The following is a 15,357-nucleotide window of genomic DNA, read 5'->3' as shown; positions in this document are numbered from 1 at the left end:
ATTGTGCCAATTGCAAAAAAGGCAAGAAGAGTGAGAGGGATGGCATACTTAGTCTGTGGGCAGTCAAGGATGAAAGGTGGTCTTACATAACCTGATTTAATCTGGGTGCACTGGAACCTCTTCAGATACTGGAGTGCAGAGAAAGTGCGACCCAGTCCCATTGACTGACGAGCTGCCAGTGTGGCTTGGGTGGTCTGGCCCTGAAATAGCAGAGTGGCCAATAAAAGTGAAAATGTGGTCCTTCATTTACGGATAGGGATAAAAAATGAATGTATGTGTGAGACATCAAGTTCCTTAGGCATCTTAAAAATAAATATCGAACAATTAGTCGGGATACTGATAAAAACAAAATTAAAAATAAAGTTAGAGGTGAAAGATATTTGAGATGAAGAAAAAGATTTTCTCTACATCTTACCTATTTCGTCTTTCCTCATGTCCTTCAGCTTATCAATAGTGAGGTTTTTTTGTTCCAGTTTTGTAAGGACATGAGGTGGCAAGACTGAGAACTGTCGCAAAGGACTGACCCAACCCCACAATCGCTTGTCAATAATCTTGCTGAGGTTGAGTAGCCGGTAAGTCATTGCAGGCCATCGTTTACGGAGCGCTACTTCAAAAAGGGCTCGAATAATACGTGCTGCATTCTGCAGGACAAAACCAAAGATAACTTTATGTATAGTTAGCACTGTAGTACACACAGCATTCAACATTATAAGCACACTTTTCTGATGAGGTCACATTTTGAAATTTGCTTCCTTGATAAGCCCAACTGGCAACTTTGCTTTGCAGCCTTCACTGCTCCCTGAAAAAAAATCTGCAGTTAGTCACTGCAGGTGCTGCTGTCTATGTTTAAAATATTTTTAATTGCAGATGCATCTTTGCATAATTGCATTACAGCACGCTTCTTTTTATGTAAATGTTTCTTTTTAACTTTGTTGATGGTCACCTTAGGACAGGGGTCCCCAAACTACGGCCCGGGGGCCAAATGTGGCCCCCTGAAGGCATTTATCCGGCCCGCCAGGCATGGTGGCGATGGCTCCATTCATGTGCAGTGGGGGCTCAAGGGAGAGGAGGAACCGGCCCCAACGGCTGTTGATTGCAGTTACATGATGGCACCCCCAAATCTCCATGAATGTTCTGACCCAGAGTTGGAAACCTTACACGTGGCAACTCCTGCTCCGCCCTTCCCTCTTGGCTACTCCATGTGTTGCTCTCAGGCTTTCTGTTCCGCCTCACTCCCATTGGCATCAGCCAGGCTGGTGAATCGCTCATTGGCTGCTAGGGAGGAAAGAACCCAGGAAGATACCTGATCCTGGGTTAGATGGAATGCTTCATTGGGAAAGTTCTGCGCTTTTTTTTTTACAGGGGAAGGTATTCCACAGCCTCCCCAACAATATTTGGAGCCCACCCTGTACTTGACATACTTTGGTCACTGTTCTAAAAATAGACCATGACAAAAAGGCTGAAAGGTGAAATCAAACATTTCACAATCATTTGTGCATAGGAATTAGTTCATAGTTTTTTTTAGTCCGGCCCTCCAACAGTCTGAGGGACAGTGAACTGGCCCCCTGTTTAAAAAGTTTGGGGACCCCTGCCTTAGGAGCTCAGTTGTCTTCTAATGTAAAAGCAGCTCATAAATGCCACTAAGTGCATTTAATTTAAACAATGTGAACAGTATAAAATAGTTTTAACAACAACACATTTTGGATACAGAACAAAAAACTTCAGCCTTTTCTTTAACAGTTCTCTCCAAGAACTGCTCAGCTACCATAATTATTTTGCCAAGCTATGAACAGATACAGAATGGAGAACTGTATGTAAACTCTGACACTCCTTCTAAACCAACAGTAACCACTGGAGAACATGTCCTTTTATTGTCAGCAGCATTAGGAGTTTTCAATGACACATATCTGTCAACATTAAAGAATGTAAAAAGGTCCTCTATAGAAAAGAATCTAGAAAGTCATACTTCTTTTCTTTGAAAGTCTACAGTATCTGGGTTTCTAGATCAAACTTACATGACAACTGCACATGGGCTTTAAAATGCAGATCTGTTTATGTTGTATAAAAGTTCTGTTTTGTTTTTTACCTGCGCAACATAAGCGGAATCTGAAATAAGGGAAAAACTATCAATCTCTCCTCGGCTAACGTAGGTCTGCAGGAGGATGTTTATTTTTCCATAACTGTTCTCCACACCGCCAGGGGTGGCAAGTTCACAGAAATCACCCAGCAAGGCTTCAAGTTCCTCTATTTCTTCTTCTCTCACCTGAAATGCAAATTAACAGATGACAAAAAGACAGGTGCCTCTTGTTCAGTCTTCAACATGAAAATTAAATGTTAATTATCTCTCAATAACTGTGTTTTTAAACAGTGTATGATTTCTGGGGGAAAAAAAGTCTTCCAACATTGTACTTAATCGAACCTTAATTGAAACTATCTTAATAATGACACAATTGCATTTCATTATGCATCACCTTTTACTAAGGTTGCCACTGACACACAAAAATGCGATATGCCTCAAAAATTAAATCCTCTGATCATACCATCCTCCACCTGATGAGATTTATTTTTTATTTGACCAGAGTATGACCTCTGTCCTTCTGGATTAGGGCAAACTTGAATTAACATTAAATGCATTCATTAAAGTCATATAGTTTGCATGTGGCATATTATGTCCTTAGCTCAAATCTCTGAAGTACTATGATTCACAGTATTAAGGTTTCCAGTGTTAATAATATTAAGTCTTAATAAAAGTAAAGAAATATTCATATCTACAGTTTGAATAATGCATAACATTTTATATTCTCACTCTTACTTGCAAAACAGCATAAATCTACATATCCTTTGATTTGTTCAAAGTCTATTAGTCTAAAACTTATTTAAAGAAGATAAATGTTTGGCAGCTGCAGGGAACCACATGGAGGCCATTTCCATCAGATGTTGATCAACCCATTCTTTTTGAAGGCTGAGCTGAAAAGTTACAACTATCACTTGAACTATTTCAGGGATTTTCAATCACGGCCCAAATTATCTCATTTCAAGAGGAACCATTTCTTTTAATAGCTGACAGTTTGTTAACATCAGACCTTTTGTTACACTAGCACTTGTACGCCACTCTTGCATGAATAAAGGCACCAGTGGTGATGTTGCCGTTACAATGAAACAACATCCTAATTACTACTGCCATGTACATTTTATCTACTATGAGAAGGAATCTTTCTGCTGTTTGTTTAGGACACATTTCATAGTGTATTTCTGAAACAAGGCACAATAATTAATCAGCCATTGGTTACAGGAAAGCAAAACAAACCAACAAATCCCTGATTCTGTATATCAGCAACCTAATCTAATGCATTTTAAGCGATCCAACTCACACATGTATATGCGCATGAACATGCATACATTTATGCTCCTGTGTGCAAAAAGCACACTTGAAAGAGTCTACAAATGAACTGAAATGTCAAACTAAGATTTGGGAGACTCAGGTTGGAATCTTCACTCTTGCTGGGTAACTTTGTACCATATATATATATATATTTTTATATATATATAAAAAAAAAATCTGGAATCTTATCTAATTTTCATAAAACTTATTTGAAAATGCAACAAAATGATTTAAATACAATTCTACATACACTTTGAAGAGCTCACAGAGTTTTCTCTCAAGGATTTTTTTTGTAGTTTTTGTGCATTCTTACCTTGATTTGTTCAAACTCCTCTGCTTTAGACACTATAGCAAGAATGTCACCTTCTGTTTTGTGAGCATCAAACAATTCGTTGAAAGTCTGCAAAAACAGTAACTTGGGTTTGCTGTTCAAAATATTTTATAGTAGCTTCAATAGTAAACAAGACTAACTAATGAGCTAAATAAATAATCCCTTTCTTACAGCCCCTCAAATAATAAATGATGTCAAGGTAATGTGCTTTTTCATCTTTGCAGAGGGCAACCTTTTTCTTTAAAAAACCTATATCTTGAAAGGTATCAAATTGAACATGTGTTCACAACATATTTTTACTTTGAATTATTAGAAAGAATATACTGAATATTTAACAATGTGAGATGCATTTTAAGTAATCAAAATGGGAAAGCTGAAAAAGAATTCTACTTTCTGTCTTCAGAGTACAGAAGTTTCAACATGCTGAACAATATCACAAAATATTTTCACAAACTCATTGTTATTTATAAACTTGCGGTGTCTCAAGTTTCCATTTACAGACTGAGAAGGTACACAAGCATTTTTCCTATTGCATTTAAAAGCATATAACTTTTGCAAAAAGCTGAAAGTAGTTATTATTTTGTTACAAAAACTGGTGTGAAATATAGGTTCAATATTTATATTTTAAATAAGATTATCTAGGAAAGCTGCATATTACCTCAATAGTATTGTATTTAATGTAATAGTGGCTGGCAATTCTGCCTAAATCTGTTGAAGAAAAAAATCCAGTTCTCTCTTCAAAGCGAATCATCCGGGCTTTGTCTAACTTTCGACCAACTTCAATCACTAGCTGTTCTCTGTGCTTCTCTAAAGTTGGATCCATCTAAAAACAGTTCACAAAATACAAGGGTGGACATTAAGACACTGGATCATTATTTCTTATGTTCCTTTTTCATCTCTCTTGCCCATTTTTCCTGCATTAAATGCAGACTTCTGTTTCCTGCCTTGACAAATATGGACCTGAACCATCATCTTTTCTTTTTAACTTCAGGAAACTGCACCTATGTTAAATTTTAAAAACTCTGAGGCTCAGCTTGGGGCACCATTCTAATTTTCAGGCAAAAGGGTAGGTGAATTTTGAACTATGTATGTGTGTCACAGTAATGAAAGTTTGCCTGAATAGCTCAGTCCTGAATAGCTCAGTCTGGAATATTTCCAGTCCTGAATAGTTCAGTCCTGTATAGCTCAGTCTGGAATATTTAAGAAGTAATTACCAAACAAGCAGGGTATTATATGACAATTTGCTGTAGGCACATGCAGATGTGGGTACATGCTGCCTACAGCTTTCTCCAGCACCCTGAGAGTTCCAAAACGTTGATGATGGGGGTCATGGGCCTTGCATGGAGCACAGGAAACTGTAGTAAGCAGAGAGGCCTGGCTAAACTGTCTTCACCTTGGCAACTGAGCCACTTGTACCAATTGAAGCACCACTGGAGGTGGAAGATGGATTGATTGCCCAGTTTCAGCTCATTGCAGTCACCTAGACCAAATGGCTTTTTGCTAATGTATATTCCATGCCTTCCACCATGGTCTTTTCTGGGTTATCAGGAGGTTGCTGAGGGAAAAGGTCCATGCCCTCAAGCACTCTTGTGCTCACAGTTCATAGGAGCAAACCCACTGAGTTTTATAAAGATAACCCAACATCTCTATATTGGATAACACAAACATTCTCAAGCAATAATTATCCATGACCTGCCCACCTAAGAAGCAGCATTCAAGCTATCATTCAGTCTATTGTCAGAACTGAAACACTGAGGCAAAAAGTTGATACAAAAGTGATTGAAAACTGCTCTCTGAAAGCATAACAATAGTTGTTTTCCCTGTATCCCAAACACACAGGCAAAGAGCTACTACATTTGTTAGTCTTGGTCATTCTGGTTTTCTAAAAGTTTAATTACTCTATAAATATTTTTAAATTGAAATTGATACAAATTAATTGTGAGAATATTGTGAGAATAGTGCTATTTATTTTTACCAGACCATTCCTCTTTCAATAAGTGCCATACACAGCATGTTGGATTCTTTGTGATGGTAGTGAAAGAACTTTCAAAACTATTTGTCAAATTCAAGTACATTTTTCTTTAAAAATCAGTAAAGAAAACAAAATCCTAGCTTTGTCTAGGGTTTACTGGAGCACAGTATTGGACTTGGCATATTTTCAGGCCCTGCGTGAAGTTGTTAGGCCAAGATACTCATCTCCCTGCCTCCCCCCAAAAATCACTTAAAACATGTAAAGAAGAAAACTCAGGAATAAGACACTGAGTAAAAAACCCCCAATCAAAACAGTGAAAACTGAAAAGAACTAATTACATCAGCCAGTTAAATAACGTACAGTAATTGATGACATAATTTGTGACAGAATTTAAAGTCATAAAGGTTCTTAGCATTTATACAGTGATTTTGAGTGTTCAGACCACTTAACATATATTGCCTTACCACCCTGAAAACAACTCTGTAAAGAAGGCTGAATTACTATCTCTACATTGCATATGTGGAACAAATGCTGAGTGTAACTCACTTAAAGCCATCTAGCAATTTCACAGCAGAAGTAAAGTTTAAACTGGGGACTGAGTTGAAACTAGGGTGAAGCTACATGTTACTTGAGGAATTCTCTCTGAAACCTTTTCTTCTTTAAAATAAGAAAATTATGAGGGAACCCCCCCCCCCCCAAGTATTCACACAGTGCCTGGAGGGCAATTTTTGGGTTTCGGCCAATTGCTTTTAGGTATGTTTTCAGGAGATTTTATCTGATGTTGAGCTTTTTATTGCAATTTTCTATGCATTTTTAGATTGTGTAACTCGTCCTGGAATGTAATTGAAGGGCAAGATAGAAATCCACCAAGCAAACAAATAAAAATGGTATGTGGTCACCACTGCTCCAATCCAAAGATTTTATTGTCCAATGATAGATCTTCCACATAATGTATAATTTGATCCTCCAGATGTAAACCATTATGCTAAATAAAATTTTCCTCACTCACACAAACCTGTATATACCCTAAAAACCTCAGGAGCATCTGACTGCATCAGCCTGTTTAACTTAGTTTACACTTAGCAATAAAATGCTGACAGAAACGGAGGCACAAAAACCACTTTGATAAGCACACATGGCACGTGACGATGGCTAATTTGGCTGTGTTCCACGCTTCCCCCAAAATATGACGTTTTCAATCATCAGGGTGACTCAGGGAAGATAACTTAGAAAGCTCTTCTTTTACACTGTATTACAGAATATTTTCCACATTTTAAAAACACTTTAACAGAATTGCTGATGTCAGGAAAGGTAGCAACAGCAAATATTTAATCTCCCATCAGGAAAGGATTATAGAACCAGGAGAAAAGGCTCCTTCTTTCATGCATTTTCTACCTGATAAGCCTTGTGACTGATGCCATATACTAATGGGTTTGCTCTCATCCGCACATAAAGATAAGTATAACTTATCCACTTTACTGCTTCCGTGACATTTGTAACTGTCCCAAGAGCAATCTGCAAGTAGGAAAAAAACAAAATTAAATTTACATTTTAGGAATTAGAATGATACAAAAGCTCTTCTCATACAGAGTACTACATGGACAGCTTGTGTATAACCCAAAGTAATACTTACAGTGAAATATTTAGAAATTGATAAATTAAGTGCTATCATTTATTTTAAAAGTTAAAGAATGGACAAAGTCTATCTTGTGTTTTACACATTTAAAGTATCTTTATTCCACGCTTTCCCTTGAAAATATTAAAGTTACAGTCTTTGCTATTTGATTCCCCCCCTTCCAATATTAATTTCTCATTTTTCTTGGTACATTTTAATTCAAGATCAGACTTCTTTTTTAAGGATGCCATAGATTTTTGGAACCACAGCAAATTTTGTGAGCAGGAAACCAGACTGTGCATTTCATTATTATTGCTGTTACTAAGTGAAATATGTTTGGTCAAGTGTCCTGGGCACCCACGGGATTTCATTTTGTATGCACTGCATTCTAAATGCAGCATCATTTTGGTATTTAATTATTCTTGCATCATTCTTTTCAAATTGTGCACTACTGAAACTGTAAAGCTTCCATATGGGAGTACTCATCTAGCTGTGTTTATTTATTTTCAAGTGAGAATTAGTAGCAAGTCTAAACCCCAACTGCAATGTCCACATTTTTTTAAAAAAATTGGTTTATCTTATTTATTCCCATCATTTTGTGGAGACTGTGAATTCAGTAGAATTCCTCTAAAAAGATAACCCACACTCTCTACTGCATGTAGATGGGTTTTTAATTTATTTACTACATTTTCCTTGTGGCTCAGTGTAGTTTACAGTGAAAACTATAGCACCAGTGTCCACAAGCAGACTTGCTGGAGGATCACCAAAATGCCACAATGTGATTGGGTCCCACAAAAAGGACCTAGATGATCAAAGTGTCATTTAAAAAATCAAAAAGATCCAAAAAGATTCAATAATAACCAAATAATAAAAAAATCAAAAAGATCCAAAAAGATTCAATAATAAATCCTAAAAGACCAGATTCTGTGAGATCATTAAAAAAAGAATCCCACAGGAACAGTAAATAAAAGTTCATAAAATAAATTCTGAAATTCCAGATTTCCTCTTATACCTTGACATTTACCTGGAAGACAGTTTCTCTGTTTTTTTCATTTAAAATAATGAATTAACTGTCAGTTTTACATCAGGGACTAGATTTAATTGTAAATAAATGTCACTGACTTCTGTGGACTACATATATTTACTGAGGCTTATTTTCTACCCTATCTTGCAGACTCATGTGCCCGTATTACATAATATGTGAACAATACATCCTTGTTACAAAAGTTCACAAATAAGTTTACACAAAGACTCAATTCACATTCCTATGTCTGTGATTCTACGAGCTTTACCAGGCTAATGACCTCCAAGCCATTTCTCTATCCAAAATGATGTGAGAAACTCATTCCCATAATTCTGACCCCCAAGTTTCCACCTTATCCTAGTCAAAAGTTTCATGATCCATTCCCTTCTACCTGTGTAAGAATGCTTCTACGTGAAGGTCTTGATATAATCAATGCAAATCTGAAATTATCCAATTTCGGTAAAATGGGGCCAGTGCCTTTTCCCCATGTCAACAAGTGTAGACATTTAAACAAGTGTTATTTTGATAGCTGAATGGGTTCACATAAAGGTTAAAACACACATCAACAAATGAGTACAACTCAGTGAAAAATGGGAGATGACATTTTAAACTAAGCTACAGGCATATTGGCAATATGTTACCAGAAGCTGTGTATTTGGTTTCCTCCCAGGATTGAGGGAAGTACTCATACTATGTCAAAATAGCAGATGATGGCATTTCTTCATATTATATATTATCCTGCACTAACAGTGTACTGAAGTTCTAAAACTCACTTAGAAAGGCAGCATGCTTTGTTTAGAGCATTTCCCCCTGCCCTATCCATTCTAAAACAAAATGGAACTGCTAAAAAAAAGTCCTTCACATCTAAACTGCTTCATTCAACTTGCATTTATTTTATTGTTCGGTACTGGAAAGTAAAGCAATAAAAGGAAAATAGTCTGATAATTATTTGTAGAGTATGTTCACATTCACAATTATCCTCAAACTGTTTCACTTTGATGTTACCCATTTTACTGTCAACTACTGGAGGGGCACTACCCGAACAAACTGTCTGCAGACTTCAACCTCAAAGAAGTAAATCCTCCTACTATTACTATTTTAGTGCACACTGAATGTTGATGAGAGAGCATGAGAGAATGCATATACACACACACAAATATGACTTTTGAAGATTTGCTGCCACCTAGTGGTCTCTTCAATGTCCTGTGTGAGATATACACATATATAAGTTTAGAGTGATAAAAAGTGGAACAAAAAGCAGAATATTTAAACTTGATTTACATGATCAAGTACTATCCAAGCTTTGATGTTTTTAAGCATTCCCCCCAAACCCCTTTCTGTCTGTCTAACTGCTACACAGAAAGACAAGGTCAGAGTGCTCCGAAAAAGATGTGAAAAAACCTAAAATCTGGGGAAGATTGTTTTTTTTGAGAAGAAAGAGGGCTATGTCTTTATTGATGTCTATAAATATATACAAAACCGTAGTTTCAATAAAACAAAAAAAGCATTCCAAAAATGTGGCCACACACTGGATTCAATTTTTTGCCTTAAGACAACTGATAGATGGGCTGGTTTGGGGGTTAAAGATTTGACCTGAAGCATGGTCTGACCACTACCTACTTAAAGCCAAAGAAAATATGGCTCCAACACCCTGCAGGACAATGGGCCCAGTTAAAATGGTCTGCCCATACAGGCTCATGAATCCTACATGTCCTGAAATGCTCTATGGGATTTTAAGATTCCAAACATATGTTCTACTGAGGCTTCAGTGGGAGTATGGAATGTGAAGCTTGAACCTATTGAACAAGGTTGCCCCTCTATGACCATTCCCACCCCTGGGACATAAACTCCCCTCCCTCTCTGGTTTACTACACAATCGGGTGATCTGAAGAGGTCTGGGAGATATCTAGAATGTCACTGGCGACAAACCTGTACTCAGTTTGATGGAGCCTACTGGAAGACCAACGAAGACGTGCTGATGATAGCAAAGAAATGTTACTGTTCTGCTACCACCGCACCAACCATCCTGACTGTTCAAGATAGTTCAGCAACTGCTGATGCCAAAATCTGAGCATTTCTTGTCTCAGGGAAAGACACTTAGCTTTGATACTTTTGCGTAGTTTTTTCTGGATAAAAAGTTGAGAATACATGTTGACCCGGGTGTCAGTTGTTACATAAACCATAAACTGAGTTACATAAACTGAGCGGGGTGGGGAGATGAAAAAAATAATGAGATTACTTGCTGACCAGAATATCTGTAATAACACCAGAAGACTATCTGGTTTATTCATGGACCATTTTGCCCCACTTTCTGTGATGACTGTCAACACAATCTTGGGAGCTATGGGAGCCATGCACTCTAGATCTTTGCCAATCCTGGCTGCTAAAATCATGTAAGGACCACATCAACAAATCTTTAGCATCTATTATCAGTCATTAACTCACTGAAGAGACCCTCCCTCAGCCACTTATAGAGGCAGTTACCTCTTCACTACTTAAAATAAATAAAGAAAAATTATGTGGCCAATAATAACCTGCCTTTTCTTGACAGTGATTGAGAAAGCAGTAGTGGACAAACTCCAGGTCTTCTGGGTTAACTCGTCTGCTCTAGAACCTTTTCAGTCTGGCTACAGGCCAGGCTATGGAACAGAGATGTCTCTGCTAGCTTTAGTTGACGACCTCTGCCTAAATGTAGACAAAAACCTTGCCTCCTTGTTGCTGTTGCTGTATTTATCTGCAGCTTTTGACACAGTAAATCCTACCATCATGTTGAGGAGATTGGAAGCAGAAGCAGGTATCAAGTGCTGTGTTAAACTGGTTAAAAGGATTCCTCATGTATCACACTCAAAGGATTATTGTGGGGCACCAATTGTCATCAGTGTGGGATCTATCTTGCAGCACATCACAGGGCACAAATCTGTCCCACTTGCTTTTCAATCTCTACGTACAGTCCTGAGGACCAATAATTTGTACCTTTGGGGTTGGATATCATGTGGATGATACCCAACTCTATATATCCTTACCTAAATCTCCTAGTGATATGGCAGAAGTCCTGAATAACTGACCAGCTGTTGTTGTAAATTGGTTAATAGCAAACAAATTGAAACTAAATCATGAAGTAATCCTGGATAGGATTAATCCTGGATAGGAAGGCAAAGATCTTGAAGGACATTGTACTCCCGCTTTTGAAGGAGTTGATAACCCAGTTAAGAGTCTTTGGGTCATACACTTGATAACCCAGTTAAGAGTCTTTGGGTCATACCGAACCCACTTTTATTACTGGAGAAGCAAGTTAATGTAGTTCCTAAAAAGGTTTCTTACCAATTCAGCCTGACAGATGGCCTTTATCTTAATTGGATCCACATCACATTAACATTGAGACTAAACTACTAAAATGCACTGTGCATTGGTCTCCCCTCAAATTCAACTTGAAAATTCCAGCTGGTTCAGCATGCCACAGTTTGGCTATAATTGGAATTTAGATGGAGCATGCCTATCACTCCCATCCTGCAGCATTTAACTGGCTGCCCATAAGTTTCTGTGTTCAATTTACAGTATTAGCAGAGGTGGGATCCAACCAGTTCTCACCACTTCTCTAGAAGTGGTTACTAATTTTTTCTGAGTGCTGAGAAGGGGTTACTAAAGCAACCTCCCTGCTCAATAGGGACTGGAGGTGTGTGTGTGCGGCGGCGCCACTGTTTGAATCCCACCACCATTGGAACCTGTTATTAAAATTTTTGGATCCCACCACTGAGTATTAGCTATCACATATTAAACCCTGCATAGTGTTGGATGTTCACATCTGCAAGACATCTTGTGAATAAATTTGCAACATTTGGAATAATCTGCATCAGTTTTGGTAGAATATTCATTTTAATAGTGGAGATTTTTTTAACATATACTTTTTACATTTAGTCCATCTTTGCAAATCTTCTCCAGTCCAACTGAGAAAGGCAGACTATAAATAATGGAAATAAAGTCCTGACTCACATTCAATTTTCTCTCCATTTATTAATTTGTCAGCCCTCTTTACCTGGATAATCCTACCCCAAAAAGCTAATTACTATATTTTAATGTACTATTCATTGTAAACTAAGGAATATTTAGATTACAAGGGGGAGGAGAAAGATTAGGATTGGTCACACTTTTGAAGGACTATCTACCAACAGGACCGAGTTCTTCTCTAGTGTAAATGTATAAAATATAGCACTGAGCTGTACCCTACAACTCTGTTCTATTGATAGCAAAACTTTCTGCTGGCAGAAGTGATACTTATACTAGCACAAAGCCACATTGACAGCAGAACAATGAAGTGGATGAATCAGATTCTGTATCAAAATGGGGGGAAATCCTTGGGAGTGGTTTTACCAGGCAGTACTTAGAAACTCTACAGAGAAAAAAAAGTTCTGGAATGTAAAAAAAACGGTTACTGACTAAAAGATTGCATAGTTTCCTGAAGCCTCATATTTTAGCCATAAGTGAGCTGTAACCAGTGATGGATTCAAATAATTTAACAACCGGTTCAGGTGGTGGGATTCAAATAATTTAACAACTGGTTGTTTACAAGCACCATTTTAACAACCGGTTCTGCCGAAGTGGTGCAAACCTGCTGAATCCCACCACTGGCTGTAACTTCACCTAGGCTCTAAATGGTTTCCAGGATCTGTATATATAGAAGAGGAAACACAGCTGATTCTCATCCAAATTACTTAACTTTTCAGCAAAAGTTCATCCATAGATAAACATATACTTTTTAAAAAATACCTTACAATAATTCAAGCTTATCTCTATGGAAAAGCTATTTACAGTACAATTCTAAGCACAATTATATCCTAGAAAGGGTGTGGCTCTGTTGAAGATTTTCCTGCTGTGTTAGAAAATATTTTTCCTGAAGAATTAATAAAATTACTTACATTAAAAAACTCACAGATAAAGAAACACAAATAAAGAAACAAAAACTCACACAGTACTATTGGATAGTAAAAGTCAGGGAAAATCAGAAAACCCTGTAAATATTTTTTCCAGTTTCTTAATCTTTACTAAATTTGTATACTATACAAACATGCATGCATCTATTTACAAAAGCCTTGAACAAGGTGAGTAGATGCATAGCTCTATTACAATTTCTATCATACTAGATGACAAACTGCTGCAATTCAACCATCCTTGGGGAATTCAGCTGCAAGTTATGTAAAATTAAGTCACACCACAAGTTAACTGCTGGGTGGAAAAGATTAGATCCTACATCCCATTGGCACCTGTGTACTCTTCCTGTGCAAGAAGCTCTTGCTTGACGCAAGAGTCTTTTTCATTAGCAGAAGATTGCACAAGCTGGAAGAACATGTGAGCACCAGAAGTACTTAGTAGGAGGATCCAATTCACAGATTTTGAAGAAACAACCCATAAATGTACACAGTTTTGTTTAATATAACTTTTGCTGAATATAATTTTATTTTTGGTTTTTAAAAAGACCACACAAAGAGATTTTGTTGTCATGTGTATCACAATTTTATCTGTATGTTTTTTTTATCTGTATGTTTATCTGTATGTTTTTTATCCTCCCACTACTATGCTTGCAACATCAGAGGCAGATATTTGTCATTAAGTATGACTTTGCTCAAGATAAGCTTGGAGGACACTGTGAAAAAAGAAACATCTAAAAAGCAGAGAGACATAACAGAGCAAAGCAACTAGGTAATTGAGGTATTTAACATGAACATATAATTAAGTCAGAAAATTTTCAGGAAAAAAGATACTGTGCATTTAGTAGATAAAATATTTGTTCTTAAACTGGCACAGCATGAATTCTACTCTCATGCGTCTCATCTGCATTTTTAGTCTTCCCAGTTTGCTTGTTTTGAAAAAGCTAACATATTCTGAATGGCCATCTATTCTCTACAGTGCACATATGTCAACTATTTAACATTTTATGCCCTGACTGAGCAACCTCCTATCCACTGTCATATTTAAAGCAGTGATTTTCCATCTATTTACTGTTTGGCTACATCCTTCACAACCTGCTTTTTCACACATTTCCTTCTCAAAATAGAATTTCTATATTACACACTGGAACCAGAAACCATGCAATCCTGTGCACAGTTAGTCCAGTATAATCTAATGGATTTCAGTGGGCTTAGATTAGAGTAACTGTGCATAGGTTTGGCTGTTGTGGGTTTTCTGGGCTGTGTGGCCGTGGTCTGGAGGTTTTTGCTCTTAACGTTTCGCCCGCATCTTTGGTTGGGATCTTCAGAGATATCTCACCATGACATGCCTCCGAAGATGCCAGCCATAGATGCAAGCAAAATGTTAGGAGCTAAAACACCCAAACCACGGTCACACAGCCCAGAAACCCATAAAACAGTGAGCTGATTCTGATTGTGAAAGCCTTTGAGATGTACGCTACATAGGACTGCACTGCGGGCCATCTCATTTTCATCCTTGCACTGTCCACAGGGATAGCATGACACATAATTTTACACAAGACTCCAGTAAAATCTACCCACCTCCACCATGCCATCTCTGTGACTTGCACAGTGCTGCTGTACATGGCATATGGAACAACTACAAGGGGATAAACTGACACCCTCCAGTATGGTTTGTGTTCTGCTTTCTGACTGTGAGCAGAGAGCTTATTTTTCATCCAGAAGGTTGGCCATTTGTGCTCAAGTTCATTCAGCCAGTTAATTTTTATACATTCAAACTGTACAGTAAAACTGACAGCATTTCATGTATGCACATTCCTATGCAGTTTGATGTTGTTGTGAGGATAAAAAAGAAGGAAGAAATATGAACTCTATGGAAGAAAAGGAGGAGGAAAATGCGCAAACTTCAGCAAGCAACATATGACCCACATTTTTCGTATTTATATATATATATTGTTCTTTTTCTTTCTGTATTTTTCTTCTTTCTGTTGCCCTTCCATCATACCTTTCTTTTCGGTCGTTATGCATCAGCATCAGCATAAATAACGCCGGTGCACCCCCCCCCCCGGCACCGTTCGCATGGATGGTCCTGATAGGGATGGGGAAAACAG

The 15,357-nt window shown here is 37.6% G+C and overlaps 1 protein-coding gene across 2 annotated transcripts in view; it reads right to left on the bottom strand.

The window, feature by feature from the left end:
* Positions 1-15,357, bottom strand: part of ASCC3 (activating signal cointegrator 1 complex subunit 3) — a 280,545-nt gene that overhangs the window by 98,463 nt on the left and 166,725 nt on the right. For both annotated transcript variants that reach the window (XM_048493913.1, XM_048493903.1), the window contains exons 17-21: positions 7,081-7,200; positions 4,372-4,536; positions 3,696-3,782; positions 2,087-2,263; positions 416-641 (exon numbers count right to left, since the gene is read on the bottom strand). In XM_048493913.1, coding sequence (XP_048349870.1) covers positions 416-641; positions 2,087-2,263; positions 3,696-3,782; positions 4,372-4,536; positions 7,081-7,200 — 775 coding nt within the window. The remainder of the gene's footprint in view (positions 1-415; positions 642-2,086; positions 2,264-3,695; positions 3,783-4,371; positions 4,537-7,080; positions 7,201-15,357) is intronic.

This window comes from Sphaerodactylus townsendi, linkage group LG01, assembly GCF_021028975.2.
Source record: "Sphaerodactylus townsendi isolate TG3544 linkage group LG01, MPM_Stown_v2.3, whole genome shotgun sequence".
NCBI lineage: Eukaryota > Metazoa > Chordata > Lepidosauria > Squamata > Sphaerodactylidae > Sphaerodactylus > Sphaerodactylus townsendi.
Note: the sequence above shows the minus strand (reverse complement) of the source record. Positions and strands in the feature narration are given on the sequence as shown.